This window comes from Macrosteles quadrilineatus, unplaced genomic scaffold (genome assembly GCF_028750875.1).
Source record: "Macrosteles quadrilineatus isolate MER2022 unplaced genomic scaffold, UCM_ALF_1.0 Scaffold_4__1_contigs__length_99947679, whole genome shotgun sequence".
In the NCBI taxonomy this organism is placed as follows: Eukaryota; Metazoa; Arthropoda; class Insecta; order Hemiptera; family Cicadellidae; genus Macrosteles; species Macrosteles quadrilineatus.
Window position 1 is genome coordinate 22734307 of NW_026542597.1, and position 24518 is coordinate 22758824.

Here is a 24518-nt window from a genome sequence, read left to right on the forward strand (position 1 = left end):
TAATTCAATTGCAATCAGTTCTTGGCATAAAACGTATAATTTACTTTTAATGTAGGCTATGTTTTAACAATACTAAGCTTGTGAAAACACCAAGTTAAGTCTTATTCTAAAAAGAATTCCCAACAACACTAAATTGTATCGACAACAATGATAAAATGCATTTATCAGCTGATCAGCAATGAAATAAACAAAGTAAAACTGCCAAAATATGGGATTCAGCTAAACTGTCTACAAGTGTTCAATGCCAAAGCAATGAAATATGAAATGCAACATGAAAAGTCCAAAGGAGTGTAAACACAACACATTCTATGACTAGCTATTTATTTTATAAACTCTTAAACAAATTTATAAAATACTACAACTATATTTTACATTAGAATTATAAGTTTATACACAAGCTTACAAATTCTTAAAGTTTAATAGTGTAAACTGATTGCTTCAGACGCAGGAGAACCTTTTATTCATTTTTACATTAAAAAGTTAAAATGTTTATTGTTTAGGATTAGATTGATAATATTGACCTGAGCAACTGCTGCCTACCCATGATTTATTTAATTTTAAAACATTTTTTTGCACAGGGTCATGGAAACTCTTAAGTGTAGATACTCGTATAATAAAATTAAGTTAATATTAATGTAACTCTAACCCGAATTTGATCACCATAATTGCATATGGTGCATCAAAAAGCACACAAGTTATGTTTTTAAGGGAAGCGAAATTTAAACAGAATCATATGACAGCAATTATTTTTATGGTAAACTTTTTTTAAAGTATGTTTATAATGATTTATAATCCACGCAGACAAAAAATTTAGAGTTTGAACTGGTAAAAATGCTAATATAACACATGTGAGCTTATTCTACTCTAAACACTATTCTTACAAAAACTATTTCTGATAAAGTGTAAACTGACAAAAAGTGAATATTTCAATACAATATAAAAGTTAAATATTTGTACATGAGAGGATGATTAACCTGAACAGCTTATGCGATATGTATTTACTTCACAATGTTACCAACAACTTGAGTTCATTCTATCCAATGAATTTAACACATTATAGATATAACCATTACTCGAGCCAAAAAAGAATTCAGCAACAATAATTCTTTGTTTTAGACTTGAAAAATAACGTAGTCTTTGAGAACAGTTTTGAAATTATTAAATTACTTTCTAAAAACTTAAATTACTCTCTAAATTATGTACTAAATGAAATTCCAGTATGCCTTTGATACTGATGAGTGAATGAATTTGATGAGTCTTCAAATACTGTCCCTCACGATCTGCCACAAGTGGGAAGATTTACGGTGAAGAAAACGTTCAGCTCGATGAGCGTTGCGAGAACCAAAAACAATCCGTACATCATGAGGCAAGCGTAGCCCACCTGTAGACAATCCATTGAGTTAGTGTATATTCTGCTAGGCCTAGTCCAGGAATTAAATGTAGATAAGAATGACATGGGGGAATAATTCAAACAAAAAGTAGAGTAGGCTAAAAAAATGCTGCTAATCACTTCAAAAAATACCTTTAAAAACATTTCAGTAGAGAAAAACTGAAAAATTACCTCTTTTGAACCAAAGACTAACCATCAGCCAGAACAAAAGTTACATCAGGGCTGCGACGCCTTAAAACGCTGTAACATATTAAGCACCTCAAACCACATTGAGGGGTTAAGTTGTCAAATCCCTAAGTATATATTGACAACATCTGACTTGATACGTCATTTCAAACAATGGTTTAGACAGATGTTTTGATGTTACTGTTTACATTCATCATTGTTCACAAGAAAATAAGGATATTTCTTTTAAGTTATTTAATAAATGTGTTACATGTTTTCCAGTGTGTGCATTAATAATATACTAGGCCACTGATTCAAGTCACAATAAAAGTTAAAAGAAAAATAGTTTAAAATGTATTAAACTTGTTTCAAGCTTTATGTTAGTGGTTGTATGCTTACACAATAATTCCTTAGGTAAATCCTTGACTTGGCAACTTTTAAACACCCTGTTCAAGAAAATCAACAGAGCAATCTTTAGTCAAACGGTTCCATGTAAGCAGCAACATTTCCACATACCTTACGATCGAGCTTGAATCTGTTGATGGCGAAGGCACAGTAGAGGAGCAGCAGCGTAGAGAGCAGGGAGATGGCGCTGTACTCGAGCCCGCGGGAGTTGATGCGGACAAAGTGGTGACCCGCGGATGTAGGGAGGAACGAGGCTTTAATCAGCCAGGGAAGACCCAGACACAACAAGATGTCAAACGTGTTGGACCCCAGGGAGTTGCTGATACCCATGGATCCATGACCTGACAAATAAACACTCCTGCCTTAAACGAGGTTGTTCATTGCTATGGATTCACTTTTCCCTCCTATACTGATGATGTTAGTAAAAAAGGTTAAATGGTAGCCGTCAATCCACTAAGTGCACATACAGCTTATTTTTAAATACAGTACTTAACATACTTTGAATCACTTTGGCTTTGAATATTTTTATATATATATATATTTTTTTAGACATTGGCAGCCTTTTTTAACCTTGCATTTTCCCGTCTAAATAGACTAACCGCCCGTGCGTTGATCGTATACAGCAAAGCAAGGAGTGAGGAGCTGGTATAGTACAAAGGTGATCTGTACAGATAAAATGTTTTCGACCCGGATCCGAACCCACGACATCGCTGCCTTTGGCCCGAAGTCCGTGACGCTACTGACTCACTAAATAATCAAATTACTAGCAACCCCCTCCCGCTCACACCTGTACAAATCAGGCAATTTATTGAATTTAACACATTTGACGAACTTAGAAAAAACTTTACAATTTTGAGTTGAACTTGCAAAGGATAACTGAAACAGAAACTGACAAAGCCGCAGAGGTGAATCCATCCTTAGATGTTGATGAAAATAACATTTTTTACGTTCGGATTTCCAGCCTAATTGAAGTCATATCATGGTCAACCCTACAAGTCTATAATCTACACATATGGGTGTGTTCTCAAAATTTCCTACGTCAGTTGTGTCGGGAGTTAAATTGCTTGGATTAAAATTGATGGTACTCCTTTTAAATGAATTTCTTCCAAAAAATTTGTACGGTAAAACAGTATACAAAAGTACATACAGCTACTTAACTAACACCACTGTTTATCACACATGATTATAGTTAGTCAGGAAGTTTTAAAGCATCAAAACATTAAAAACTCATCTAACGTTATCAACTACTGTTTCACCCAGTGCCTAAAGGTGATGTATTGTACCATGGTCAATGATTGCAACCCTCACCCTCTTGGCCCAATTAGGAATTTGTCAACAGTGTATCAATAACTCACCCTGTTTGGCGACAATGACACTAGAGACGGCTTCCGGAACACTCGTACCAGCTGCCAGGAATGTGATTCCCATCACTGAGTCCGGTATTTTCAGTGTGTCGCCTGTGGAACAGAAAATCAAGAATCACAAAAAAACTTTGTATAAAGAGGATCTATAGGATGAATTGATGGAAGAGTAAATGGATATTGATGACTTCAGTTTGTTTTCAATTGTAGACAAAAATTCTACCCTGTCACTTAAAAATATTTTTTTGTAAGCCATAACAATAGACACTAGGTTTACAAAACAGTCCAAATCCCTTAAATGTTTGTGAATATTTTGGGAATCAAACTCGACCCTCTCGCACCATAGTTCAAAACACAATCATCTGGAGCTGTACAGTATTATCATTACAGAAACAAAATATAGAGAGAGTACTGTTTATTGAAACCTGTTCGCAAAATATACCTCAGAAACATAATAAAGTCTTCTAGATTTCAAAGTACATTTAGTGAGCAAATCAAATCCACCTTTGTAAGAAAGTGATAAAAATAATTTGTAAAAGAAATTTGTAGAGCATCACTTTCTAACACCGTCACACATGCATACTACATGATCCTAATTGGAGTAGTAGGCTTGCACAGACTGTAGTTTCTAAAAAATTTGAATTTTAAGAGCAAATGGCAATGTTTAAAGACAGTTTACTTAAATCTGCTGATACCAAAAACTGTGGAGCATGCTAATCTAGTGGAAGAGCACGGGACTTTGGTCCCTGAGGTCCCCGGTTCAATCCCGCCAAATCACCAATGGATTTTATCTAAGTCTAAGTGATAATGCCGCAGCACCTAGGTCTAGCCTGAAGTAATGTAAAAAACAATCCTGGGCTAAAGCCTAGAAAAAAATCAGAAAACTAAATGTGGTTCACTTACTTACCTACAACAGTAATCATCCAAGCGACAACATAAGATAAACCTCCAATCCAGATGATACACATGAGGAACGTGATAGGAAACCATTTCTTGAACCGAGGATGTTCGCAGTCCGGTATGGTGACCAGGAACACAGCGTGTATCGGCAGCACCAACACCCATGACACCTTTCTCAACCAGCTCTTGCCGTAAGGGAAACTCAAAATGCTCCAAGCTGCAAAATGTGTCATAGGTTTTAGCGTTTCATTTTACTAATTGTCTTATTGAGGATGTAATAGCTCGGCCAAGAGATGGGAAAAGATCTGAGCAATGTTGTGATAGTAGAAGGAGCGAAGGAGGTAGTGTCCAACTGGCTGAAATGATACAAAGATTTAGTAGTGCAATAATTATGACTCATAAACCAAGATAAAAACACCCGGATTCTTTACTTAAGAAAAATAATAGTTTTAAGCAATACAAACTGTTCGATTATTAAAGCATACCATCATTCTGGTAGCCTAAGATAAAACGTGTCTTTTATTTAATCTGGAAAAACAATGACACACAGAAGCTATTGAAAAGGTTATTTATTTCCTGTCACAACACCTTTTAATTTGTTGTATGTTTTCCATTTACTTAAAGCTTTGAATATTGAAACAATATAAGTCACTGTTTAAAGAATTCACACATTACTTCTATGAAACATTACTTCCCATAAATTATACATTTGATTTGATTACAAGTACAAACAGTCCTAAGGTCTACATAAAAGCGGCCAACATGAAGCTGCTTTTCTTTTCATTCACACAAATTTTTACTGTAAAGGTTTTGTCTTTGTATTTTAATTATTTATTTATAAATAAGGGACTAAAATAATAAACATACCTCCAGTTTCGGTAGGAGGAGAGTCGACCGGTGGTGGAGGATTAGGAGGACGCACGACATTCCCGTTCTGCTGTGGCGAGTTAGTGTTGGTGTCGGGATTAGGCACTGCCAACTGCACATCAGCTACCTCTGGCAACATCGGCACTGTTACCAACTGACTCACAAGACACAATAGCTTCCAAACAAAAATTTGTAAAATTGTAGATATCCTGTTTGTTGTATTATCCTGTAGTTTTTGAGTAGGTAAGATGTTTGTGTTGCCCTATGCATTTCTCCAGTGTGGCTTCTTCAGGGGTCTTCTAAATTCATCTTGTTACAATATAGTCTATATTGTTACACGCCGTAGTCACTAGTATTGCAGATGGGTCAATCTAGCAAACGCCTATATCTACAAATATTTTTGTAAATATAGACTATAGTGTAAGCGATAAGGAGATGAATTAAGAAGAACCTTGAAGATACCACACCAGGTGGAGAAATGCATAGGGTAAAACAAACTTCTTACCCACTCAAGAAACCTAGGGCCGAAAATGGGGTTTTGCTGGCTCGAGATAATTTTTTAAGTTTGAGAAGTTGAGAACTTAGAACAATCGAGAGCTGCAAAACACTTTCGTCCTGTGGTACGAATGCTATTTTTCACCACAGTATACAAAATTAAAATACAATTAATAAATTAATGCACACAACTACTTTAAGGTTATGCAAAGAAATATGAGGAATCAGCAAAAATAATAAATTGCCGAACAATAGTACAAGGCGGGGCTTAACACAATTTTAAAATGTTTAATTTGTGGCAAATCATTGTTGCAACAATTTATGTGTGGTGAATTGTTTTTTCCAAATTTTATCAACAACAGGTGTTTTCATTAAGAAGTACAGGGGAATACAGAGGAGATGTTAAAAAAATTCTTCACACTCTAGCTTAACAACCTACTTTCTAGTGCCGAGTACAAGACAGTGTAAACTCAAGCTTAAAAAGTCATTTACTTTAATTTAAACAATGTTGCTTACCAACAGAATCTTGTTTTTCCTTTTCTAGTTTTTCCTTTTTCTCCTTTTTGGAGGCATGTCCCAACCCTTTCCTGGTACACTTCTGGAAAGATTTGTCCCAATACATGACTGAAAAAGTAAACATATTACTTTAACTTACGAGCCAAGATTAGAATCATGCATAAATTGAACCGTGCATAAATTGAAATGCATAAAAAATTTTGCGTATGAGTCAAAGTCCGTTCACAAAATTTAGGCCGTTTGAAAGGAAGTTCCCTTCGACTTTTTTACTCAATGTATGTGACGTTCAGGCAAATCTCAGCTGTTGAGCTACTGTTTTAAAGGTAGGATCAAGTGGAGGGGATGGATTTGTTCTCCTAAAACCGCCTATTTTTTTTTTAACTGAGTATACAAGTCTTTGTAATTATAAAGTGAAGTCTGCTCAGTAAAAAAATTGCAATAATAACAATTTAATGGTTGATTTAAATTCAGTCGCGTTGATAATATATTATGCAGCATAAGTTTTCAAATAAAAAAAAACTATTATTTAATAGAATAGAGCCTCTATTAACCGTCAACCTCAGGACCGCAATTGTGACAGTTAAGCGAATAGACGGATGACAGAAATCCAGTCAAAAACCTATACAGTAATCTGATTTTAAAAAGCGTTTAAGTTTTAGTTTAAAGGAAATTAAACCCTGTACAAGTGAATAATAAAATTTTTTATTTAAATTTGAAAACAAATAAAAGTAAAAAAAGAAGGAAAAAGGGTACTCATGTTATTTTATATATTAGTTATTAGCCTAATTAAATTACTTATACATAAAAGAGTACACCTAATACAAAACCGTTATTTTGTATGTTGTACTTGTTCAATGTTCACATTGAAATAAAATCACATTTAAAAAAAACTAAGTACTGTAGCCGGGTGAAAGATAACAGAGTGATGGTTAAAAGGTTGACGGTTTTAATCTACAATCTATTGTAAAGCATTCAGTACACAAACTAAACACTTTTTGTTTTGTTTACTTGGTCATATCTCAAATAAGTCGATGGTTCAACTAAGTACCCAAGTCATTTAAAGCAAAATGTTAACAATACTCTCGCACATTCCGTAAACAATACACTCCAAAAGTTTTTCCACGCCAAGCCTGTTGCCACAAACAACTATGAAAAATCAGGCATTTATAGAATTAACTGTGACGACTTTCCAAAGTACTACATCGGCCAAACTGAAAGATCTTTCAAACAAAGATTTAAAGAACATATACCTAAAAGATCACAACATCAGCTATCCAGTTATGCCGAACATTTAATATCAGAATCACACAACTACACATCTATTGATAAGAACATGGAAATAGTTGAAGTATTACCAAACAAGTTTTAAGCTTGATGTCAAAGAAGAATTCACCATCTACAAAGCTAAAAAACTTGACCCATTTAACATTTTAAATGATCAGACTTCCTTCCAGTCAAATATTATATTTGATACATATATTGACAAGCTACAAATCAAAGAAGTATCAAATAAGAAGAACAAAACAAACTGAAATACAGGTGGCACTGGAGAGATGAAGATGAAGACACCTCATGATTCAGTCAGTTTTATTTAGTCAGTGACAGTGATGAAGAGAGTGCTGGCCAGCCTTTACAGTTTTAACCAGTTTTATCACATTTTGTTCAATTTTAATAATTTGATCAACATGACTAGTTTTTACTATTGTGATTCTGACAGTGTTTTAAAGAATCTTTTGACATACCACAATGTATTAATACATTGATGATGTGGTTGCATACAATGACCTGACGATGTTCTAAGGAACGAAACTAGTTGTCATACTAGCAACTGTGGTTGGATAAGGTAATTCTACCATTTTATCAAAATGTTAAATCGATTTAACTATGATGGGATCTATAAAAGCCAATTATATCATCAAAGTCCTGAAGGTGTGCATTTTTAAACTTTTAGAATATAAGGAGTTTTCATTTGACACCACTTTTAACAGTAAATTACACCTTAAAAAGGTAAAAGACCATAAACAAAAATTAAAATTTGCGTACAAAGGTAGCTTTATTGCAGCCTCCTTGTATTATTAGATCCTCTAATTATCAATTCAGATCATATCAATGTTTAGGCGCGACAAAGACCTAAAAATTGGTATGGTAACTAAAATGCAGTAATTAGCAAAATATATCTAAACTTTTTACTTAAGAAGTTAAGACAAATATGTCTTATCAATGTAACAACATTTTTCTAACATGAAAATAAGAATGACTTTTTATTTAATAAATACAATTACCTGCAATGTAGACAGTGTAGAGAGCAACTAGAACCATGGCTTCGTACCATTCCACTCTCTCGTCGTGAATGATGCAAATGAGGATCATGACAGTGACTCCGTACGCAAGGCAATCCCTCGTCAGGGGCCACCAGTGCAAGGGCACAACCTGGCAACACACAGGTTAACCCTTTGAGAAAAGAGGTAAAATCACTTGCTAAAAATGTAAAACATGCCAATGACATGGATACCACATATCAAATAAAACTCAGAATCAACTCAGCAACTTTCATCGGCTCACAGTTTATTTTAGGTAAGCTTTAATGGTTTAAAACTTGACCCAGCTATCCTTGACCATAGCTTTTAACAAATCGATCCTGACAAAAGAATCAGCTGATCGTAGTCAGTAACAAAGCTGTCATCTCATTCGTTTAACATTCATCGTTCACTTAATTTTGCGTTAAAATAAGCATCCTCATGTGTTTGCGTCATACAAATCTATTCTAAACTAATATAATCTTTCCCCACGGCAGGTATGCTGCAGATCGATGAATCATTCATGAGTTGCACGCACACCTGACCAAGACGGGATTCAAACTCTTGGGGAGACATTTACCGCTCAGGCACGGATAAAGGTAGTGATCAGATATGAGGTAGGTACTGATATTACTCTCATATAACACAATCCTTTTTAAATATTAACTTATTCTTGTGAAAATGGTCAATATTATTTTAAAACAGATTTTTAAAAATAGTACATTTGATACTTAAATACAGGCTATAAAATAATACTGAATAAATATTGAATAATAAAACCATTTGTTGAAAACAATCTACAGATAATTGATCTAAAGTTGGCCTACAAAAAATAAGTCTATAATAAACTTGGTTTTTATTTTGTTGATAATAAAAAACATAACTCGAAAAAAATCTAAAAATGCAACAATGCCCCCCCCCCCCCCAAATTACCGCTAGGCAAACTGTAACCAAGTTTAGTTGGCATTCAAAAAAACATTTAATGATTTACAAATCAAAATATAACAAACTTACCATACCGGAGCCAATTCCACAGCAAGCTGCGACAGCTAGGATGTTGAAAACTGCGCTTCCGACTATTGTACCAACTCCTATGTCTCCTTCCGTGATGAATGTTCCGATAACATTGACGAATAGTTCCGGCGCTGAGGTTGCAGCTGCCATGAATGTTGCTCCGGCAACGTCATTTGACATGTTGAGTGCTGAAAATGAAGAAGACTAAATTTTAAATAAGATCGTATTTTGTAACCATAATAAGGGGCATCGCATAATGTAAATAATCTGTTTATTGGCTACTTTGGAAAGCACTTTTTAAAAGTAAATTTCTTAGTTTTTCCTTCTTCTCAAACAAACAAAGTTCAGTTCCACTCAACAGAAATACATCTTTTATTAGGAGAGATGAATAACAGAAAATGTGTTCCAACTGTAGGCTTATAGGAAGCAAATTAGTACTGTACAGAAACAATTTTACAAATCAAAATTAAAAAGTTCTTTATTAACACCATTCCAAATGCACACTAGGCTTTGCTATTACTTCATTTTAAACTTGATTTAGGCCTATGTGATTTCTCTGTAATTTAATATCCTTGGACATCAAAAGATTGTGTTTTTTACTAATTTGTTTTGTGTCTTGGGCAATGTTATTAACGTAAGCGCATTGGTGTGATTTTGCATTCATCTTACGTTTTGATTGAATTGTCTAAACATCTGACTTTTGATAAACTGTAGCCATGATGAGCTATAAAAGCTTTAAAAGTGAATTGACAAAAATCCCATTTCAAGGCTTGATAAGGCTTGATAGTTATGTATCTGCCTGCGCCTCGTTCACAGACCACTAAAGTTTACCTCAAAATAGGTCACATTCCGGACTATAAAAGTAGTGAAGTATACCTACTATTTTTTAATGGCAGTGCAATTTTTCAGATATAGAAGCAATGCCTGGCTAGTAATTTCCTTCAGTTAAGGTATATGTCGGTTATACAAGAAAATCTATACAGTGTTAAGTTACTTAATTAGACTAACCAACACAAGTAGACTTCTCATCCCATTCTAAATTTTGAAGCTCGTTTTTCGTGTCTAGTTCATGTCCAGTGACACTAATCGCTAGTTTTTCGATGAAATTTTGTTTCAATAATTTTAAAGTTAATTTAATGATTTGTGCTTTACTTTTTGGTTAACTAGGGGGCAAGTTAGTTTATGATTTGATTGTTTAATTTGGTTAAACGAAGTTCAAATGACTGAATTAACAAGAAACAAAACCCGACCTCTTCAGTGCACCGGACAACTGATAGGGAATATGTTTTATCTACCTATGCTTTAAGTGATCATCCACAAAACTAAGGTTAATGTTGTTAACTATAATGGAAAACTTACCTGTTGCTGATTGAGTTTGAAATAGGCTACAGAATTTTTATATTTTTGGATATTTTTTTCATTAGTTGTCACAAAGTGCGGTATCTTTATGAGTAAATTGGAATTTTTCATTGAATTTAAACGGGTTAAATTACCTACGAGTTTGCCGTTCACTCAAGAAGAGAAAATCTTTAGCTTTATAGTAATAAGTAAGGCCTAATTGGTAAGGTTTTGCTAGATAAAAGTACAAAATTTAGGCTAAACGTTTCCAAGCGCGTAAAATCGTTTAAACTAGGCCGATGCTTTAAGTGAATTTTGAACACACTTATTTAAATTGTTAGTCTTGATTTCACCTTCAAGTGTTGTCCATAAAAGAGGTTTACATTTCTTCAGTCTAATTTCTAATTTCGCTGATAAAACTGAGTATGAGCTCTGACTAGGATTTATGGGATGTGATAGGCCCAGCTGCAACCTATACTTTGTGAGAGGAGCTGATTTTAACCTCACGTCTATAAATGTTTCTCCAAAATGGACCTTGACTTTATCTATTTTTGACGACTTGACAACAACAGCCAGTTTTACTATTTCTAAAGTTTGACACCAGTTGTACGAAATAACAGGTTTTCCAGCATTTAAAGACATTGAGAATCATGTATGACAAAGACAAATATTTAAAATGTATTATTTTTCTGCCAACTACCGGTACTCTTACGTATCGTACGACATCCACAAAACCAAACTTGAGCAGTTCACTAACTAAGCTGTCGAAGATCTCATTCAAAACAGTTGTTAATAATTTTAATAAACAAGTTAAATTAAATATCAGCGTATCCACTTTATCAAATTCCGTTGAATGCGAAGCGAATAGCGAATGCTACTATCACAAGAAGTACATAAACAAAAACAAACAAACAACAAACCGGTCAACTAAAGCACCAACACCAACCAAGGCAGACGACAGATAATTTACAGGACAGGTGCGAAAAACGCTAAAAACGTATACATTTTTCAAGTTATACAGTAATATTGGAGGAAACCGGGAATTACCCATAGAATACTAAATTAAACAATACGTATTTGCATTTACTGCATATTTTCATAGATAAAACATATGGTTAGTCTATGATATTTTCCTACTTTATCGTGTCACTTTATTATTTTTGTGCGATTAATTACGTTTTCCTACAGTTACCTGACAATGTACATGTTCTCTCACTGATTCGAGAAAGCAAAGTGGCCAATTCGCTCATCAGTGAGACAATGTTAACATTGTCTCACTCAAATTACTTTGTCTCACTCCAGATTTGCAACGTGAAGGCACGAAATAGTGAGCGCGTAACATGCAGGCAACGTCGTATGCGCGCAAAATACGTTGGCAGCACTGGCTGTAAATCAGCTGGTGAGCTGTTGTACTGTTGTATTTGTCACTTCACATTAAATGTTATATTAAAAGTTCACTTCTGTGTAAAAATAGGTTATGTTTCTTCACAAATTTATTTGTTTTATGGTAACTGTAGGAAAAGTATAATGTGCAACTCGAGTTCAAAGTACAATTGCCTCACTCGCGAAACCATTCCTCACTCGCCTACGGCTCGTGAGTAAGGATTTCTCTCGAGCGAGTCAATTGCTCACTTTTCTCACTAGTTGCACAAATAACTATTTCCAAGAACAATTAGTCAATTATTTTTGCGATGGTATAAATGAATCTCATGTGAATATTAGCATAGACTAAGCAACACAAGTAAATTTCTCATTCCATTGTAAAATTTGAAGCTCATTTTTTCATCTCATTCATTTTGGTGATAGTGAGCGCTAGTGGCGACGAAATCTTGTTTCTACTATTTTAGGATTAATTTAATGATTTGTGCTTTACCGTTTGATTATATATTTTAACTGGGGGACAATTATTATTGTTTATGTTTAGATCGTTTAAACGAGGTTTTAAATAACTGAAATAGGCCTAAAAAGGAATAAATTGTAAACAAAAAACTATCATGGTGGCACCGATCAGAACTAAAAATTAAAATTTTCTGCAGCATGTAGTTAAAGGTGGCCGTGGCAGCATCCATACTGATAACAATTTACTAGCTAAGGGCAAAATAAGGGTGTAGTTTATTATAATATAATATTATAACTGACTATTGGATACAGAAGTGTTAATAGTCAAAGGATTTGTCTATGTTTTTTTTATGTTGTATTAATAGTCAAAGGTTTTATGAACTGTAACGCGCACGAAATGAATAATGTTAAGTAGATTTTACTACATAGCTTTATGGAATATCTAGGGCGTGCCTAGTGTACTTGAACACTTTGATTATCACAACAGAAGTTAGTTTACAATGAAATAAATCAGACTAGAGCTTATATTTTTTTCGAGTAGTAAAAAAATAATAGATGAAATCATAGACCAAACAACTCTTATCTATAACAGTTAGTTACGTATCTTAGTTATAAAAATATAACTAAGATACCTTTGCACTCAGCAAGATCACTTGCCAAAAATTAAAATTGATTTCAGTTGAACAGGATGCTAATAATTATTCTTTAACCTATAAGGGAATTTGTTTAGTCGATTATTTGACCATAAAACACACATTTATAATAATTTTATTAAACAGAAATTATATTAAATGTTCAATGCGTTTTAAGCTAAGGTAGAGTCTGAAATGTTTCGCCCACCTTTACATATCCTTTCTACGGCAGGAACGAAGTACTTGTCGCACACTATGGCGAGGCCCAAAAATAAATATAATGAAGTAGCTATATGAAAAACTAATGCTCCATTTCGTCTTTGCTCTTCTGTGAATAAATCGTGGGGGAAGTCATCCATCGCAGGTGGTGTACAATTCATGTTGTTGAAGGATTCTCCTGTAACGAAACAAAACCATTTAAGTCAAATATTAAAAGGATTTTCCCACTTACTCCCAATTACTCCTCTCAGTTACTTGAAAATAATCCATATTCAAACAAAAATTCTTTATATATATATATGTATACTGTATCGGCTATTGAATTGTTTAATTATTGTTCTGTCATGTTGCTTGATTCGGGTGTTTGCTATTTGAAGATTAATCTAATCAATCTGCAAGGCTTACTGTACGGGGAAAACTTTACACTTTAGACACTCAAAGTTGAACGAGAATCGATAAAAAAGGATTGTTTTTTTAACATATTTGGCAACAAACGAAATACAAGTCAATATTAACCCAGCGGGAGTACGCGAGGACAATGGACATTCTCCATTCTAATGGTCAATTTCCTGCTGAGTTGGCAGCATTGAGCGGTGACAAAGCCTCGTAATTAGGGAAACGCATGGTCCAAACACGACACACCCTCAGAGTGGCGTTGTAAACAGACCGAAGCTGCAACTTGACTACTAGAAACAGTTGTATATACCACGATCCGAGTACCACAATGAAACATACCATGGTTTTACCTTATTGACTGGAACACAATAACAAGAACACGATTAGGTAAATAAGCACCAGCATTATTACCGATTGGGCACAAGGATAACAGCCCAGTGATCTATCTTTATGATCAGATACATCGAAAGTAACCAGTATGTGTTTCCTAAGTAATCTTGGACTAGTTGTTTACCTTATAACTATATAGGGCAATTTTAACAGACTAGCAGTTGTAATCTACCCTACGCTCAGAAACATTGAAAGTAGTTAGTAGACCTGCGGCAGTGGTTTTAAGCTACTAGACATGCCAATAGCGAGCTAATGGTGTAGCTTGCCGTCCTTGCCGATTATGATATCAGACCTTACAGTACACAATGGCTTGCCTTAACAACCAGAACCAATGACAGCAGACCAGTAGGTGTTTTACCAACAAGAAACAATGATACCAGAGCAATAGGTGCGTTACCAAACCAGAAAGAATGGCAGCAGACAGTGGTGGATCCAGAGGGGGGGAGGGCGAAGAGGTTGACCGCCCCCCCTTGGGCATTCATAAAATATTTTTACTGCATGTAATACAGTAGTGCATACACATTGCGTAAAATAATTTGTCACACTAACTCTTTGGACAAAGAAATAGTATAAAACTGCCATTTTGGATTAACACCAATTTTTCGGAGTTCACCAAAACCCCCCGGTTCACCCCCCCCCCCTTGGGACTGTTCTAGATCCACCACTGACAGTAGATTGTAGCTTCGTTACTGACCAAAAACAGCGACAAGAGGAGGAGACTAGTGAGTGCCTTAAGTTAGAGGACTACTATCAGAGGAAAATTTGCTTAGTGAGTTTTTCTTTTAATAAGAAACTTTTTAATTGATTAACAAGCACTTTAAAAGCACACATACTTAATATGTTGGTTTTCAAGGGCTTAAACCCTACTCCTGCTGTATCTCCTGAGTTGTAGTATTCTTGAACGTCTCCCTTTTGGAGATTTTAATCAATGATTGTTTGTAAGCAAGCAACAACACTTTGGATGAAGACCACAGAAACGGGTATATATACTTATAATAATTTTAATAGCCAGTTTTGTATTTTACAATGATTTAGTAATAAAACTGAAAAAAGCACTTGCATGCCAACTCTGCTAGAAAATCGACACGCTGTAAAACTCTGTTATGTTGGTACCAACTAAAAGAATCAACCAACTCATTGGCTTATGGCTTTATTCATAGCCTTCAGAGAAGGTTATGCTTTGTTACAATCTCACAACCCCCCTATTTGGCCCCTAGTTCTAACGTACTACAGTAGTGTACTGTTCCATGGCCACCTCTAACTTCAGGCCGCGGTCATCGAAGTGGCAACGTCGCAATCCATGGTGGAAGGAAAAAACAATCAGTGTTATTACAGCTGTTTTGTTAGGAGGTAGCTAATGGTACATGTATATGTATTTGTGTATTTTTTATTAATAACGCTTGGCTACTGGGTTATGAAATATTAACTTCATTTTATATGTGCACAGAAATATTTTTTCAATTTATATTGTTTTGTTTTTCAATTCTAAATGTTTCATTTTCAATCTTTTGATAAATTTATATTCATAATTTTAAATAGATGATAGAGGTACGTGAATTAATGAGCCGGTGTCACCTGTCTGCCATGTTATCTTATGGGACGTCTGGCGCTAAACAACATGCACTACTTACTGCCTGGAGTTAAAGGTGGCCGTGGCCGTAAAATATTCTTTGCCCCTAGTACAAAAAAAGACCATATGTATTCTTTCCCCCTATACATATGGCAGTGGCAGCCAAAATCTCTCAATTTTCTCATTCAGCGCTAACTTACCTCCAGTTGTATATTCTGTAGCTCACTAGCTCAGTGATATTTTAGTTTTCGTAAATGGTCAACCGGCACTTAAGGCGGTAAAATTGGAGAAGTAACAAAGTAAGAAGAAGGAAACCTTTTCGCGTTCTTTGTTGTTTTGTTTTTGATTAACTTAGTTGATAATTTATTGGGCCATATAGATGAGTTTTGAATTTAGCCTCGTATACTTAAACCAATGCCGATCAATTGGTTAAGATGGTTAATGAAATGCCTACAGGGTCTTAGCAGCTAGGATTTCCTGTAAAATGCATTGTCTGTGCAGGTTTGCCAAAGTTTTGTAAGTTACTTCTAAGGCTGACGATAAAGTTGAGAAGTCCTACGTTCTGCAGAATTACCATACCATGCCTTTGTGGTTTTCGAAAATAAAATAACTTATTCTTTTTTCCAGATTTAAATATAAGCGTAATTTATCTTTACTCAAATTAATCAACTTTTTAAACTTGAAAAAAGTTTTAGTTGACTTTTAACTTTTGTGAAAACTGGACATGTGACATCTCCTTTTGATGCAGATTTTGCTAATTTCACTTTTATTATCCTATTATTACCTAGGCTAACTGAAAATTCAGGACAAGGAAAAACTTACCATTGAGGGTAAATTTCTTAAAATTAATGCGATTAAATCAACTTTGAAGTTTATACGAGGTCATTGATCAGTTTCAGGTTCCAGGCTTGTGCATAAAAAAGGAGAACAAATGCAAAGCCACTAGTTATCTATTGAAAAGATTTTATCTAATAAATATGGCCAGAGATTAATATTAGACATTGGTGTTATACCTATTATTTATTGATATTTTTTATTATAATTTTTAAAGAAACTTACATGATTGCATCGGTTTTAATTGATTAAAAAAGCCAGTATGCCTATGGCAGGGATCATCACTAGGATGTCTCAGAGAGCTAATTGGTTTGCATCATATTTTTCTCAGGGCCACTAGAAATGGCAGCTTGTGATCGTTTTTGGGGGGTCTGGGGGGTATGGAATATGTACCAGTTAAAAGGGGGATTCGGGGGCCTATTGGGTGTCTGATGATGATTGGAGTGTCCAATCAAAATCGATCACCACTTTTATAGGTATATATTTACCGTCAAGTGAGTCAACAGTATAATTGTAAGTAAATATATTATTACAAGTGCTATTAGGGGTATTTTTTATACAGTACTAGTAAGGTATGTTACTGACCAATAACAATGATAAGAGTCAAGTGAGTGCCTTTTATACAAGAGCAATAATGACAGCAGAAAAGCGACTTACCTACAGACCAGAGTGACCATGGCAGCAGAAAATCGGGATACTTATACCAGAGCAACAATGCCAACACAACAGAAAAGCGGGTGACTTACCGACTAGAGAGCAACAATGACAGCAGAAAATTGGGATACTTACATCCCAGAGCAACAATGACAGCAGAAAAGCGGGTGACTTACATACCAGATCAACAATGGCAGCAGAAAAGCTGGTGACTTACTTACCAGAGCAACAATGACAGCAGAAAAGCAGGTGACTTACATACCAGAGCAACAATGGCAGCAGAAAATTGGGATACTTACATACCAGAGCAACAATGGCAGCAGAAAAGTTTGATACTTACATACCAGAGCAACAATGACAGCAGAACAGCGGGTGACTTACATACCAGAGCAACAATGACAGCAGAAAAGCAGGTCACTTACATACCAGAGCAACAATGGCAGCAGAAAATTTTGATACTTACATACCAGAGCAACAATGACAGCAGAACAGCGGGCGACTTACATACCAGAGCAACAATGACAGCAGAAAAGCAGGTGACTTACCTACCAGAGCGACAATGGCAGCAGAAAAGCAGGTGAATTACATACCAGAGCGACAATGGCAGCAGAAAATTTTGATACTTACATACCAGAGCAACAATGACAGCAGAAAATCAGGTCACTTACATACCAGAGCAACAATGGCAGCAGAAAAGCAGGTCACTTACATACCAGAGCAACAATGGCAGCAGAAAATTTTGATACTTACATACCAGAGCAACAATGACAGCAGAACAGCGGGTGACTCACATACCAGAGCAACAATGACAGCAGAAAAGCAGGTCACTTACATACCAGAGCAACAATGGCAGCAGAAAATTTTGATACTTACATACCAGAGCAACAATGACAGCAGAACAGCGGGCGACTTACATACCAGAGCAACAATGACAGCAGAAAAGCAGGTGACTTACATACCAGAGCGGCAATGGCAGCAGAAAATTGGGATACTTACATACCAGAGCAACAATGACAGCAGAACAGCGGGTGACTTACATACCAGAGCAACAATGACAGCAGAAAAGCAGGTCACTTACATACCAGAGCAACAATGGCAGCAGAAAATTTTGATACTTACATACCAGAGCAACAATGACAGCAGAACAGCGGGCGACTTACATACCAGAGCAACAATGACAGCAGAAAAGCAGGTGACTTACCTACCAGAGCGACAATGGCAGCAGAAAAGCAGGTGAATTACATACCAGAGCGACAATGGCAGCAGAAAATTTTGATACTTACATACCAGAGCAACAATGACAGCAGAAAAGCAGGTCACTTACATACCAGAGCAACAATGGCAGCAGAAAAGCAGGTCACTTACATACCAGAGCAACAATGGCAGCAGAAAATTTTGATACTTACATACCAGAGCAACAATGACAGCAGAACAGCGGGTGACTCACATACCAGAGCAACAATGACAGCAGAAAAGCAGGTCACTTACATACCAGAGCAACAATGGCAGCAGAAAATTTTGATACTTACATACCAGAGCAACAATGACAGCAGAACAGCGGGCGACTTACATACCAGAGCAACAATGACAGCAGAAAAGCAGGTGACTTACATACCAGAGCGGCAATGGCAGCAGAAAATTGGGATACTTACATACCAGAGCAACAATGACAGCAGAACAGCGGGTGACTTACATACCAGAGCAACAATGACAGCAGAAAAGCAGGTGACTTACATACCAGAGCAACAATGACAGCAGAAAAGCAGGTTTACATACCAGAGCAACAATGACAGCAGAAAAGCAGGTGACTTACTGACTAGAGAAACAATCACATTAAAAAAGCGGGTGACTTTCAGAATAGAGCAACAATGACAGCAGAAAAGCGGGTGACTTACATACCAGAGCAACAATGCCAGCAGAAAAGCGGGTGACTTACCGACTAGAGCAACAATTACATCAAAATAGGAGGGACTTTCAGACTAGAGCAACAATGACATTAGAAAATCAGGTGACTTACTGACGAGAGCAACAAAGAAACGAGAGAGTGCCTCCTGTACCGGCCAGGAACAGACAGCAGCTAACTGGTGTTTCAACAACCAGATATAGTGATTTAAGTCCCGTAGTTTTAACCGACTGTGCACAATGATAGCAGTAGCAAACCCGTGGCTGTGGCTTACCCGTAATACTCAGCAGCCAGCCGGCAACAATTGACAGCAACCCGGATGTTTCAAGAACCAGATATAATATAGCAGACCAGTGGTTTTCTTTGCTGACTTTGCACAATGATAACAAACCGGTGGCTTACCTTAGCAACCAACCACATTTATTACGTAACAGTGGATTACCTTATCGACTACACACGGTAACATACCGATTTTGATAAATATCCTGGTTGATGTATTGAGCCCTAGCTAGCCTACCACACACACTGGCCACACAGATAACAGAAACAGATCAGTGTAAATGCGATCTTGATAACGTTTCAATGTCATAATTTACCGACACGATACATGTAAACCACACACATAAGATTGAATGACGAATCTCCAATAATCAGAAGCTACGAAAACCTAAAAAAATTATATCAAAATACCAAAAGACCTGAAAGGCTTTTAAATTCCTGAAGAGGCCAAAGTTGTTCTTTCTAATTATCCGGACGTAAAATTTACCTACCAGATTTACCTAAGATTCTAATTTTTCTTGTTTGACGTAGGACGAAAGATATAGGTAATTCTTCAGAAGAAACTGATTCTAACTAAGAGGAATAACGGAATAACTAAGAAATTCAAATCCACTCTTCTGCATTAAATACTTTCGAAATAAAACTATTTAAAAGCCACTTTGATGACATTTTGTGATCTAAGATTTCAAACGTTGAAAGTCACGGAAACTAGTGGCGTCAATTGCTAAATTGTAGTGGTGTAGGAGTAAAGAGAAGCCGCTCTAAACTAGCGGGACGTAAATTAAAGGAGCTTGAAGAAAGCTTTGTGAAAACGTGTACGGCTATTACCCATAGTGATAGTACAAAAGAACATGAACAGCAAGTACTGGCATACGTTTTCTTGTGACTAGAACTCTATGTTTTAAAGATGCGGACTAGAAGACTGACTGGAGCACATAAACTTCGCAGACGACCAAGGCAGTTTAATTAAGATCTGAAAGCTAGTCAACTCAACAGACATCCAACCCTTATTAGAAATGACAGTTAACAAATTTAACAAGTTGGCCGGTTCCGATATAGGCTAGGTATGTTTTATACTTCGTTGGGTTCGTTCACAAAATTTAGGGGATGCGATTCCATCCCCTCCACTTTTCCTAAACCCGTGGAATAAGATACCGTTTGCTCACCCCTAAAAATGTTCTTGGGTGCCCACGATGCAAATACTCATGTATCTAGGTAATCTATTTTCTATACACTTCCGTCTTGGTCAGAAAATTCCATTAATTTTCAAATACGGGCAATGTCTGCTTGTCTATCAGTAATATATCTCGAAAACCAGTGGAAGGATTTTGACTAAATTTTGGAATTAGGGACTTATAGCCTCAAAAACGTGATTGGCGGCAGCCGATACCTCGAGAAAATTTGTATTTAGCTACACAACTCATTTGAAAATGTAAAACTTTAACATTGACCTTATGGGTTGACCAAGTAACTATGTTGATTAAATTAATTAACAAGGAAGAAGTAAACAAAACGCTACTTGTAGCATCTGTTTATAACAAGCTATCCACAGTATACTAGCAAATTACAATTTACAAGATTACAGTACAAAAGTGAAAACCCTCAGTTGTTTCTATTGTTTAAAGATTACACTACAGATTTGATTGTTTGTAAATGTAGCCATTTAGTTAGAACATTATATACATATACACCATATTCTTGCGCTAGTTTTTAAATAGGCTACGATTTAAATACTAGCCGAAGAATATGGTTGTAATTTTAGGAATAGATAATTTTGGAGCTATATAACATAATTATAACAAAATTTATTGGTGAACCAGTCGCAGCTAGGGAACTGTGAATGTGTAGTGAAACAAACAAACTAAAAGTCTTAGTCTTAGCAGTGGACTAATGGGGGTTTAGATAGGATATTTCAGGGACAGAAATAGATTTGATCAATTCATTATACAGTAACATAGCCTATTCCAAGTAAATAAATTACATATGGGGGTTTAAATTGGCACAAAACTATTACCGAATGCTAAATCCCAATGAAAAACAAAACAGCCATAATCTCAATTTTCTTTAGAAGTAGTAGCACAAAAAGCGAACAATCATTGTCGGTATTGTCTCAAGTATTTGAAACTAATCCGATTTTGTTTATATTATACTTTTATATGCTGTCATCAGTGAGCGTTAAAGTCGATCAACGGGTTTCAATGGCTAGAGGGGAGAAACGTTCTGTGCGAGTAGTAACTTACTTAAACTTAGTCAATATCAAACTAGGTCTAATTGTAAATATTTCACATAATTTTTACAGTACTTTTGGAGCAAAAATACTATTCATTTCTAACAAAGAACTGAGTTTATATTTAAAAATTATTATATATAATTTTAGTTTGGTACACGGGTCAGAATTTAAAATCTAAAAAAATAACACGAAGTAAAACGTTACGTCTTGCGTAAACAAACTTTTACACATAGTAATTACTCACCGGTATTTTCATCAACCTCCATGGTCATGACAACAGACAACAATCGGGATCAGTCAAATTAACCTGACGTTATTAAAATACAACATCTTCATCAACTTCTTGGATCGCCTTGCCACGAGTTTCATCTAAGGTTCCATAACACCGCATTTGTTCCAAAACTATGATATTGTCCACTCATTGTAAAGTTTCTATTACAACACGCGTTCATTGCACGGTGTGTTCAACTCATACTGCCTCGTCGATCTGTTAATGTTATCAGATCTTCTGATAGTCGTAGCAATCGTATCTTCCTTGTTATGATGTCGAGGCAGTTACATGCTGAACAAGACTTGTGGTGTGATATGACCCATTACAAACATAATGATCAATAGAATATCATCATTAGGGCTTAAAGTTCTTTTCGACACTAGTTCAAGGATGTCAGCCAAGGTAAAACAAGGTCAGGAAATGAGCAAGGGGCGAATAGATTACACATTTTTTGTTCGTGTGATAAACTATTTTTCGCCACTACGTACCGTCCTCAGAGATCTTGCTCTGAGCTAGCTATAGTTTAAACGCGAATGTTTTGAATTGTTTATCTTTATTTATTGGTTTATAAAAATGGCTTCCTCATTGATTAGCTATTGTATTCTGTGCTATTTGGTCTGTTAATATCATGTGACGTGACAGCACAATGTACAAATTACCATAAAAAATTTGACATACGTGTCCGTGAACGCGATAACTTGAGTAATTCCTCTCCGTTTTTGATAACACTTGGTTTGAAGGTGTAAGGTGGGATAAACTTGAATGAGTTTGCGAACTAGCATGATTAGACCATGGGAACAGGGTTTTACGGGGGGGTTTTTATGGGGTAAAAAAAGGATGTTCTCATTTTTGACCCTCAAAAAACAAAATTTCGCAATTGATATCTAGACCATTTTAAACATCTTAAATAAATAAATCATTTAGTATAACAAAGTGTACGGTTATTGGTTACGGAGAACATTTAAAAATTGCAAATTAAAAATTCCCATTTTATTCTTGTGGAGAATGTGAAATGTATGTGGTTGTAGTTGTATGTGTAAAATGTGGAGAATATTTAGTTTGCTTGTTTACTTGTTAAAACAAATATCATATCCAAGAAATAATCAAATTTATGATTTTTGATTGAGTAATACAGTGTATCTTGAACCTAACTGATTCAAACGATCAATAGCTCAAATTAAAGCATATAACCACAGACAAGGGAAACAAAAGCTTACTTTTATTTCCTTAGTCAATGATATAACTTACTGATTATTTTGAGTCTAAAACATATAAAAAACACAAACAATACTGGAGCTATTGATTTTAAATCCTAGAAAACCTTAAAAAATAATTTTTATGTTGGTTGTTTGTCTTGTGTTTGCTTGAAACTCGTCCGATTTGAATAACCAATAGCTTAAATGAAAGCTGGTATTCACTGAATGTTTTTAGACAAAAAATATGATTAAATAATTATAACTGGTGAAATGCATCTTAAATTGAAGTAAGAATTTGAAAATATAGAAAATCTGTGTTTTTTTTTTATCTGTGCGTGCATACCTTCAATTTGAAACCTCTACCATGAAAATCGGTTGGGTAAAAGAGCCAAACGAACTCGGAAAAGAAAAACCATTTTTTATAATATTAAAATATGGAAAAAGTTATTGTCTACAAAAATTGCAGTATGCAATAATTATTTAGCAGTATAAATCAATTAATTATAATATTAGGTAATATTTAGTGTGTCTGTGTACGGATGTAATATGCACTGGGACAAGAAGTACAGTCAAATTAAAATGTTACGTTTGCTATAAAATATATATACACAGCAAAAATTTTCGAATCTCCCAAAATGAGTTGGTACCCATGAAAACATCCGCAATGTTGAAGATTTTAAAAATAACGGACACCTTTCAAAATGTTAATCTTGTCCACGCCATATAATTCACAAATAAAGTCATAAATCGACATAAAACTCAAATTATGAATACGAAACTATATTTGAAACATTGAACTCCATAAATCACATACAAACCGCCGCTGCTCCAAAAAACTGAATCTCAATACTAGAAGCACGTTTTACAAAAACAACCACTTTTAAAAGCCCAAGACCACCTTAGAACACCTCACAGCACCTCTTTATCACTAAGGAGCACATTCAGTAAACATAAGAACAGAAGCGCACTAATTAAACATAAATACCTCCTTCGTTTTCGTAATCCATTGTAGAGATGTCGGCTGCTCACAGAAAGCATTGGCTACTGAATTAGGCCGCCGGTGGCTGTCCCATGCTATTATACTATTTAGATTGGTAGTCACGCCCTAGCAGCTATTCAGTGCCCAGCTTTGTAGATCGTCTTCGCTCTTCGCTATTTGCTGCTGCATCTTCCAACCAGCTGACTATGATCAACAGGAGCAAACTTGTTGAAAGACTACAATGCAACAGCTGATTTAGTTTCAATGTTTTAAGAACCGTACGAACACATATGAAAAATACAATAAGGGTAAGGGGTTTCCATGTTACATCCCTTTCCCAGCCGTCCTACTTACAAGAGTTTTACAATTGAGGTGTCA

At 35.4% G+C, this 24518-nt stretch overlaps 1 protein-coding gene across 3 annotated transcripts; it reads right to left on the reverse strand.

Moving 5' to 3' along the window:
* Positions 1–304: 304 nt before the first annotated feature.
* Positions 305–24258, reverse strand: LOC128993239 (sodium/potassium/calcium exchanger 4). 3 transcript variants are annotated; one of them, XM_054417007.1, is made up of 10 exons: positions 24147–24258; positions 13428–13616; positions 9411–9598; positions 8382–8529; positions 6100–6207; positions 5089–5217; positions 4229–4438; positions 3316–3417; positions 2072–2301; positions 305–1381 (listed from the first exon to the last, which is right to left on the reverse strand). In XM_054417007.1, the coding sequence occupies exons 1-10, from the start codon at positions 24166–24168 to the stop codon at positions 1274–1276; spliced, it is 1434 nt and encodes a 477-aa protein (XP_054272982.1). In that variant the 5' UTR covers positions 24169–24258; the 3' UTR covers positions 305–1273. The 3 variants fall into 3 exon arrangements, with proteins under 3 accessions (XP_054272982.1, XP_054272980.1, XP_054272983.1); XM_054417005.1 differs by lacking the exon at positions 24147–24258 and adding an exon at positions 21939–22026; XM_054417008.1 differs by lacking the exons at positions 13428–13616; positions 24147–24258 and adding an exon at positions 10770–11038.
* Positions 24259–24518: the final 260 nt, after the last annotated feature.

Coding starts and splice junctions, on each gene's coding strand:
- LOC128993239 (XM_054417005.1), bottom strand. CDS start 21,966: ATGACCATGGAGGTTGATGAAAATACCG. Junction 8,530..9,410: donor GTGGAATTGGCTCCGGTATG/GTAAGTTTGTTA, acceptor GTGTGTTGCCAG/GTTGTGCCCTTGCACTGGTG. Junction 4,439..5,088: donor TCCTCCTACCGAAACTGGAG/GTATGTTTATTA, acceptor CACATTTTGCAG/CTTGGAGCATTTTGAGTTTC.